Source organism: Lotus japonicus, chromosome 1, assembly GCF_012489685.1.
Source record: "Lotus japonicus ecotype B-129 chromosome 1, LjGifu_v1.2".
Classification (NCBI taxonomy): Eukaryota; Viridiplantae; Streptophyta; class Magnoliopsida; order Fabales; family Fabaceae; genus Lotus; species Lotus japonicus.
Genome location: NC_080041.1, coordinates 88,669,188 through 88,679,720, shown reverse-complemented (window position 1 = coordinate 88,679,720; position 10,533 = coordinate 88,669,188). Strand labels below are relative to the sequence as shown.

The 10,533-nt window shown below is 32.8% G+C and overlaps 1 protein-coding gene across 1 annotated transcript; it reads right to left on the bottom strand.

Moving 5' to 3' along the window:
* Positions 1-3,817: 3,817 nt before the first annotated feature.
* Positions 3,818-9,555, bottom strand: LOC130727532 (signal peptide peptidase). The gene is made up of 12 exons (XM_057578686.1): positions 9,373-9,555; positions 9,135-9,250; positions 8,589-8,704; positions 8,343-8,494; positions 8,153-8,238; positions 7,505-7,632; positions 6,737-6,787; positions 6,238-6,324; positions 6,086-6,155; positions 4,770-4,906; positions 4,504-4,581; positions 3,818-4,052 (listed from the first exon to the last, which is right to left on the bottom strand). Exons 2-12 carry the CDS (start codon positions 9,172-9,174, stop codon positions 3,972-3,974), a joined length of 1,026 nt encoding a protein of 341 aa, XP_057434669.1. The 5' UTR covers positions 9,175-9,250; positions 9,373-9,555; the 3' UTR covers positions 3,818-3,971.
* Positions 9,556-10,533: the final 978 nt, after the last annotated feature.

Genomic DNA, 10,533 nt, shown 5'->3' with positions numbered 1-10,533 from the left:
TATTACCTTTTTAAATTTTAGATTTGATTAGGATTTATGTTGTTTATTTCTTGATTTTATCTTAATTTATCTTAAAATTCTTAATTAAATAAAAATCCGAAAATTCAGTAATTAGATTATTTTCTTCATCCTCTTTTGATATATTTGTTCCAATGTTCCTTATCTGAATTTTACAATTGAAACTAATTCATCTTCTTCCCTGGTTTTTTTTTTTCAAAAAAGAAGGAGCTTGCGGTGTCTTCCTGTATGAGTCAAATCTCAATCTCGCGTTTCAAGGTATTCAGTTCTCTACTCTTTCTCTTCTTGCTTTGGATTATCAATATTTATTTGGGTTCTTATTTTCTGTTTTCATTTTATTTCTTTGTTATTTTTTGAGTAGGAGGAAGAGTCTCCTAACGAGAAGAAACTATAGGAATCCAATAATTGACAAGAGAAGAAAGAAGAATCTAAGTTCGTGTGAGTGGTGAGTTTCTAATTCAGGTTCGATGTGAGAATTTTTTTATAAACTTTTCCCCTCTAAATTGTGATTACTTCATTGGTGAGATTCATGCTAGATTGTGGAGACTCCAAGTTACAGGTACTCGGAGCTGCTTGCTGATTTTCCCTATAACTTCAACTCAGATATTTGGTATTAAAGATCTCTTTTATGTTGAATCATTCATTATATTTCTTTTCAAGTTGGTTATGATGCATGAAGGCTAATTAATTGATGTTCCTTCTCTTTTGAGTTAATTTGCTAGCCGAGATAAGATGAGAACGCTTAAATGATGAAATTCAAATCTTTTCTTCACTAAATCTTTTCTAGTGAAAGAAAGTTTTGGGAGAATGGGGATTGATCTCATCTCAAAGTCCAAAGAAAAGTTGTTATGGTATTTGTAGTGAATAGTTTCTTTTAGTTGTAGAATATAGAAGGTTTTGTATCATATTTTATATTTAATCCAGGCTTTTTGATTAAAAGACAAACTTTCAGTGAACTGTGTTTTTGTGTTAGAATAACTTTGCTATTTTCTTCCAAGTTTATTAGTCGGTGATGCATCATAATATTAGGACAATCTAACTATTAAATGGTAGTTTAATGGTGTATATTATTTGACTTGAAAGCAGGGGCGGAGGCATGAATTTCAGAAAGGGGGGACTAAGATATAAATGAACATAATTTGTAAGAAAATTTCAATTTTTATCAACTAAAGAATGTGAAAAAAAAACATAAACAAAACAAGAATGAAGTAGCAGCCCAACCTAAGAAAAAACTCCTTTGTTGAAGGTCAAAACTTAAAGGGGACATTTTACAAACTGTTGGTGTGCATAATTTTTATAACTTTTTTTACAAGCAAAACACAAGAACCACAAATTTAATCTCATATAATCAAACTGATTAACAAGGTTATTAAAACTGGACCGTTGATCAAATCGGTGAGGGAATTGGTTCACCGTTCATTAGATCAATCGTAGTTGAATTGTGGTATGACCGGTATAGCCGCTATAAATTAAATATATCATTTTAAAAAATAATATAGTAGATTACAAAAATTGATATTAAATAATTACCAAATTTTAACTGAGAAGTTAAATTTATATTTACCTTAAATATCACATATTCAAATTGAATTCAAATAGTTTTAGAGGATTGTTTAAAAATTAACACAAAAAAATGCTATCAAATGCTTCGTATAAGTTAAAACTATTCTTTTATATTTTTTATTACTATGTTGGAAGGAGGTGCAACTCTAATGTCAAAAAAAGTGTAGCCCAATAGCTTTCACGTCTAATAAAAAAGGCTCATATGTAACAAAACTCTAATATCTATTTCTAATTTCAATTGTTAGTGGATAACACAGAGGTTCAAAAGAATGTCTACTGAATCTGAAAGAGAAACGCAAACAACATAGAGATCACCCCTTCCTCTCAGCTCAACTTTCCCCTCCCTCCTCTCCTTCTCAAGTCTCACACTGCTTCAATTTTTTTTGAGACATTCCTAAAATTCAAGGGTGACTAAGCATGGACAAGTCACCCCTGTGCCTCCGCCACTGCTTGAAAGTGAATTATGTCATGGAAAATCTCTCTTCACTTCCATGTATGTAATTTATGGCTTATGCTCCATAAACTAATCTCAGTGTAACATTTAAAATTATGTGTCGTACGACGACTAGAGAACTATTAATATATTCGCATACAAATAATTTCATGTTAAAACTGACATAAAAATTAATTTTAATATCATTTCAGTACTTTTTTTTAGTTTTTAAAACCAACTTTAGATGTAAATATAATTAACCGTTTGATAATTTGATGATGAAAATATTTGTGCGGTGATTAGAAAGTATTAGTACATATATAATTTATATTTATTTATGTTTAAAGAATTAAAAGTTCATACAAGGGGAACAAGCATAAAAAATTTAATAGAGAAATAAGTTTTGATATAATTTCTATATTATACAACACAATATCATGTTTTTATTTTTGGGCAACTCTCAATTTGATGATAACTTTTTTTGTGCGGAGATTAGAAAACATTAGTACATATATAATTTATATTTATTTATGTTTAAAGAATTAAAAGTTCACACGAGGGGAACGAGCATAGAGAAATAAGTTTTGATATAATTTCTACACAACATCTAGAAGCCAAAATAAGTCTTGATGATAGTTTATCTTTTTGGACACTTTATATTAGTTAATTCAGTATATGCTTACAAAACACTAGAATTGAGTGTCTGAATTTATGCTCTTTAAATATTTACATATTTATTATGATTGTTCTTACATTCTTAGTATCTTAAATTTTTTATAATTTAAAATATTGATTGATGTTTCAAATACAATAGACAAATTCCCCGTGCAACGCGCGGGTAAAAAACACTAGTGTAAGAATGAAAGGACAAGTTTAAATCCCAAAAAGGCATTTACATGTAATCATTTTTCGAACGAGTGATATCATATATGTTAAAGACAAAATTAAAATATGAGTCTTCAATTTTGAATGAGAATTAATAATTTTCCCTTATTTTTGGTGTGTTAACATTTTTTTTAAAACCAAACATCATTTTTATTGTTATTTTGATATATTTTGTTTCAAATCATTTTTTTAACCATAAATTAATAGACACAAATGATGGTATAATTCCATTCACATAATTTATCTCATAAATTTTTTACAATTTAAAATATTCCATCTCTGTAATTTATATATATCAATCATATTAGATATCTTATCCCTTAAATATTTTTTTCTGGTGTTAATTTTAAAATTTTAACAAAATTCCATAATGCATAAGATACTTAATAGTTACTCACCAAAATGAAAGATATTTATATAGTACTTTGCAGCCTAATATCGTAAACAGGCAAATAGAGTTTAGAAGAAATTCATATTTCGGGGACTTGGATACATTTGACTGTTTACGATATTAATTTTGGGCAAATAGCTCAGTAAGTAGTATTTAATAGGTAAATAGCTCTAGTTGTTTTGGCAAAAACAATTTTGGGCTTAAAGCAAGAGCTTAGAGTTTGTTGAACTCACTCATTCGAGAAAGTATTAGAGTACCCTATATTTTTCGGCACAAGTGTTTTCTTTTTGGTCCATAACATGTGGTTGAATATGCTCTAACTTTTGACAAAAAACACAAGATGCTCTAGCTAAACATGGTCCCTTTATGATTGGGATGTATCACCGTGACTAATGAGACTCCTTTCTGTATGATTAATCCTTTGAGAAATCTAGTCATCCGCATGATTTTACAATGAGAGATCGGAAGGGAAGAGGGAAATATATGTGATGATTGGGCCGTCAAAAAGTAAAGGCAAAATTGCAAACTGAAAAGCAACACCAACATATTTCTTTTAAACACAATCTGTTACAGAGGTGTGCTGCTAAATAAGTTAGCTCAAAAAGTCATGGCGTTCCCAAAAAACAAAAATAACAGTGTCTCTTCTATGACTCAGAAGTATTTGGTATTGGGGATGCTGACTTATTCATCCTTTTTGGTAACTTTAGCATCAACTTCTTCTTGGGATGAATTGGCAGTCTTTGACTCATCGAACTCCAACAACTGCATAAGTAAAAATGAAAAAGTTGTCAGAACTAACTTAGCTAAACCACCTCTAGCAAGCATAAATGCCAGGCATCCACTGCAAAATTCTTAAATCACACAACCATGTCTATGATAATTTTCAATATAGAAGGCTATTTAGAAAATATACTCTCTTGCTAGTGGTGCCAAAGATGATGTCAATTATTGCTATATGGGATAAAGTTGGTCTACTGGCAATGAGTTCCATGTATGGCACTATCAGTGGCCGATTTCATGCCTCATATAATCCTTTTTAAGAAACTGCCAAAAGATTTTACAGCAATATGTGGCACTTTATCATTTCTTAATGGGGTTACATTGAAAATAATATTCACTATTTCCATTATACATGCTATATAAAAAAAACATGAAGCAAATAAAACACATAAAAAGGATGGAGTAACACTGATATGAGAAAAGAGAAACAAACCTGTTTGACTTCACCATTCCATACGCAATGAGCAGCCAAAAATCCAATTACAGAAGGTACAATATACAAAAGAGCAGGCTGACAACAAGAATACAATAAAGGGGAAAACGTTAGTAGAGAAGGATAGTCTCCAAAATCCATGATAGTTCCACAAACTAAGGTATCCATGTATTAGTAGTGCATTGGGCAATAATGATTACAACCCTGACCCCCCCCCCCAAAAAAAACTATCAATAAAAAAGGAATAAAATGGAACTATCAGTCACCTGTGCAGCCTGAAACCAATTCATCACTACAATTGTAAGGATCACACCAACAGCGTATCCTAAAAATGCACTTTTGAAATACTGGGGCTGTTTTCCTCTGGACACATCAAACCGTAAAGCCAATGCTACAAAAATACCTGAAGAGAAAACATTTGTGGTCAAAATAGATGTAACAACCAAGTGATTGTAGATAAACTATTTACTTTTGCATATATGTATGAATGGATTCTACACATCAATTGACTGCATGCATATACACATTTCAAAATTTTTAAATAACACTAGTCTTTATTGATACAGACTAATTTCTGACACATCCAACGAGAAGCATCGCCACTCTAATTTGAGGCAGTAAACTAATAACTGAAATTATCTTGAAAGCAAAAGCATGAAGTAGCATATAATCTGACTTACAACTTAAAATCAGTATTTTAAATTCATAAGAAGCAAAAAATATTTGTAAAGTCCTCTTTAAAAACAGTCTCCTACCACCACATGCTACAGTTTGTCCAATCAAGCAAAGACAAATTTAATTCAACAAAAAGTTTTTCATAATGGAAAAAATAAGGGACACGACAATGTCTCATGACTAAAACTAGGAGAACTTTGAAGCCCTAGATACCGAGGGAGTTGGATTGTATCGTCACTTGCATGAGGAATAATGGGAGAATTGAACTATGTTAGAGATATGTGTTATCTCCCTCTCAGTCTCTCTCTGTTGTTTTCTAGTTGGTTGCCGTATTTGTTCTCTTACTGTTAGAGAATTAAAAGGTAGAAATGGGGATAAGTCGCCTTGTTTGTTTGGAATTCCAAAAACTTGTGGGGGGGAAGAGAATTTGGGGAAAGCCCTTCCCCCCCACTTTTTGTTCCCCTCCAATGTAGGTTATGAGGAAACTCTACACACGCGACCTTTACCTTCCTCTTCCTTCCCTCATTTAATTTAATCATCCAAACAGGGGGAAACAAGGGAACATATCTCTTTTCCACTCCACCCCACCCCTTCCCTTTCCATTTTTCTTTAGTATGGAAGTTCCACTGGACTGGTCCAAGCAGGCTTTTTTCACAACAGGCCCGGCAAATTAGAGGGAATCGTTAGCCTCACAAATGCGAACTCATCACATGACAGCGATGTGAAACTCTCTTTCCCTATGATTAACGTTCATTTGATCCCTTTTCCATTCTATCCCCTTCTCCCAAAATCTTCCAAACACAGGTTAAAAAATCCAATCGCAGATATATACTTAGAACTACATTATTACAGGTAATTTCACCAAAAAGGAAAAAAAAATCAATACGGCATCAATGAGTCATCCTACCAGGGATAACAATATCACCAAGCCCAAGCATTGAAAATGGCCTCACAGCATCTGCTGTAGGGAACAATAGCTGGAAAAAAAAATGTATCAGAAAAATTGTTACATTTTTCATCTGAAACAAAAAGTTCAATTTTGGTTCGCGAGATTTTAACCTTAATTGGAGCATCGAATGATTTGGCAACGCTAACCATCACAGGAGTGAAGAAAACCCAGAAAATGTCATAGACAAAAAGACCAGCCTGCAAAATACATGAATTTAAAAGTCAAAGAATAATATACATGGGAAAAATCACATGCTTTTGGAAGGTAAGATTTGATTATATACATGGGAAAAAATATAGAAGGCAATCTAATCAGGCATTTTATGAGTTTACATGTGATTGAGATGGTCAAAACTCAAAAGTAAATGGACAAACCAATAGAGAGCAAGTAAATCAAGCTCAAGTCCATTTTATTGTATTTTATAACAACCACAAAAGCCACATGATTCTCTAAAATTTCTTAAAAGAAACAGACAAAGATGAGTGGACAGGTTTATCTGCAGCAAACGGATTTTTGGTATAGAAAACAAGATCTTTTAAAACATGCAATTAAATGGTTTTAAAAATATTGAAGCCTTGAGCACCATTAATTACAGTTAAAAATACCTACCAAGAGAATAGCACCAGTCTTGAAAGACCCAAGAGAAAGCATTTCAATTCCCTGTAAATGTCAAGGATGAAGTAATAGGTATCACATCCTGTTTACTGATTTAAATCGTATAAAATGCATGACTTACTGGTTCAACTGATAAAAATGAATTATTATAGGACATGGTTGATGGACATGCAAATATAATTGGTTCAGTATCCTTAAAATAATTAATGGTTGATGGACATGTAAATGTACACCATTAATCGTATAAAATGCATGACTTACTGGTTCAATTGACAAAAATGAATTATTATAGGAAATGGTTGATGGACATGCAAATATAATTGGTTCAGTATCCTTAAAATAATTAATGGTTGATGGACATGTATATGTACATTTTCTAATTGTTGTCATTTGATATTTGTCAAGTAAATTGGTATCTATACTCTCAAAATCTGTAAGCAAACCTACCACTATCGAACCTTGAATAATGCTGTCCATTTTTTATTGTCAATTAGATACCATAATTCCATAAATATATAAGTTTATTAAGTAAAACTGCCGGCATACAGGTTTTCTATTATCTATCAGTTTCAATCGATTTATAATTCGACCAGTTTCAATCTATTTATAATCGGCATGAATAAAAGCTATAACTGGTTGTTAGTATGCAGATTTTTATTTAAAATCAGTTGTTTCTGATTGGTTGTGTACCAATCAATTAAATTTTATATATACAAACATAGATGTACATATTATTACATAAATGCAGGTAAAGTGCCAAACCTGAATACAGAAAGCAAGACCCAATATATTATTTGCCAACCAATGCTTCCGCAAAGCATACCAAGCACAAAAAAATGTCCCAGGGATTGCAGCAACTATCTGTGATCTTGTAAACTCAACCTCTAAAGCTGTTTAAGAAAGGTGTAAGGAAAAATATCATTCTGCATGATAGAAGCAACTTAATGTCAACTAGATCAAGTGCAAACAGCTGAAAGTAGCAAAAACAACACACTTTAACAAGGAATGAATGCATTAAGCATTATTCTTTGTTCTACTTGGTAATTTTAAAATCCCTTTTCAAGAATAGTTCACGATTCATTTGGGAATGAATTTTTATGTGCAAGGAGCATTAAAAAATAGATACAAACATGCACCATGACCTACTCTTAGATATTAAGTAATTTCACTAAAAAAAGGGTTAAAACTTAGAATGAAACATCTAGTTGAAACAGTATATGCATTGTCAATAAATAAAGAACTCCCAAACATTTTGATATTCAATTAGGTACATCACAGAACAAGTTGCAGCTATCGGTGTTATGATTGATAATAGCCAAAGAATGCCATCATTGAACTACAAACTCAAAGGAAGAAGAGAAAAACATCTATCAAAGCAAAAGAAAAATAAGGAGGCAGAATGTCACATACAACGAAAATATGGAAAACGCCAGACTATGTTGTCGTCATTCCAATGATTTGGCAGAAAGCGTTTAATGGATGGCAATAATGTTGCCCTGTAGACAGTAGAAGAAAAAATGAGCGATAAAATAGCATATATGTAAAAAATGATTCTATGGACTACATAACAAGTACAATGAAAACAAAGAAAATAACATACGAGAGCGCAACAATCCCAAGTACAAAGAAGTAGCCTGTCAAAACAGTGTTCACCAAGTCCTTTGAGAGAAACTTAAAGAGTAAGAAAAGTGATAGCAACATTGCACTCCCAACAAAGGGAAACCGCATGGCATGCTCATTGGACATCGTCTCCTGCATAATTGTTCACAACATAGTCCAGAAAAATCAGATCTCTAGTAACGAATAGCGCAATGTGAAGCAGAGAATGGGCAAAGCTACAACTTACAGTTGGTGGGGTTGGTTTGACAGAACGATAACATCCGACAAACACAGTGATGCAGGCAGTCAAAATAACATTTAAATTCGGATCCACTTTCACAACAAGCGGTGCCAAGGTTAAACCTGCAATGACATACAAAATTCCATTAACATCGATTGATCAAAGAAAAGAAAATGACCCACCTTCCCTCTACTGATCCACTAACATTATTGAAGAAGGTACGACCGATCAAATTAACGAAAACTACAAAACATAATACAACAATTTCAAAACCAAATTCCGATAACCTTATATGGTTCATTTTCTGTTTAAGCCCATCAAAACCCCAAGCCCTTAATTTCAATCTGCAGAAATGATAGAATGAGCAACTGCAGTCTAGTAGAATGCCCAAATGCTCAATTTAAATCCTACAGTAGGTTTCAAAGTCCACAGAACTATACTTATAATTGGGGATTTTTTTTAAAGAACAGAACTTTACTTATAATTGGGGTTTCTTTTCAAATACTACACTAGAGAAACGCAGTATCTGAATAAGGGTATTGAGAAGCAAACCTAGTAAAGCGAAATTCGCAAGTCGCTCGGTGTTCTTCATTCTTCTCCTGAAACTCTTCCCCAATGTGAGTCTGAAAAACTATGGATCTGGCGGAATCACACACACGTTGCCCCAACTGCGATCGAGAAACAACAAGAGTAATTGAAATTAAAAACGCATGATCGATCAATGCGAAAACGAATTGCAAAAGAGAAAATTGAAACGTAGATTGAGTTGGGGAAAGAAAGAAGAAGAAACCTGGAATCGCGAGAGAGAATTGCAGGAGCAGGCAGGGAAGAAGAACGCGAAGAAGCAGTAGCAGCAGATCGGAGAAATTGAAGAGGATTTGATTTGATTTGATTTGGGGGAAAATGGATTTGAAGGGTTAGGGTTTTGAAGTTTTACTTTTTTTTTTTACGGGTTTGAGAGTCAAACGAGAGAGGAAGAAAAACCGTTTAAGGGAAAACTTGTTTTGTGTTGTGTCACTACCAATCAGAATAGAGGAAAAACGAGTTTTTGCTGACGTGGCGAGCTGTGAATTGTGAGAAAAAATGAAAAATATTTGGTAAGTGTTTGGGGGACGCGGTTACTTACGAGGGTGAAAAAACGATAACTGCAGAATCACTTTCGGTTCTTCTGAATGAACCACGTGGATTCAGGTCGGTTACCCAATCAGAAACCTGCAAACTGACACCTAGGATTTTTAAATTTTGGGATATACACGCAGAAAAGCGATTGGAGTTATTTTTTATTTGTAATGATATTTATTTATTTATATGTTTGAGTAAATTAAAAAATCATATAAATTGGAGTAGAACCTAACAGTTTAAATATTAAAAATGTAAATTATGTATATATTTATATTTTATGATTAATAAATCAAAAGATTGGATCGCTTTTTCACAATAATCGATTCTGGTTTTACCCAAGCATGTTTTTTTTTCGAATTAACAACTTATTTTCCTTCATATTAAAGAGCAACCGATAAATTTCATTGTCAAAATACAACAAATATTACCTGAGCATGTTAGTATGTTACCAATATTCCTGTTTGATGTCTTTTAGGGTTAAACTCTGATAGTACCAGATATTAAAATATTAGGTCTGATAGGATAATGATGATAAAAAAAATTAATATTATCTAACGCTTGATCATATATTGTATAACTTTTTATATCATTTAAATTATAAAATCATATGTCTGGTGGGTGATGGTGGAGGTGGTGGTAGAGGCGGCGGCGGTGATAGCGACAGTAGACAATGGCGGTAATGACAATTGCGGTGATGATGGTGGCATTAGTGGCAATGTTGGTAGTAGTGACGATGGCGATACAGTTGGTTGTGGTGGAGGGTGGTAGGGCAACAATGGGAGGTGGTGATGATGGCGACGGTGACAGAGATGGCGATAATTATGATAGT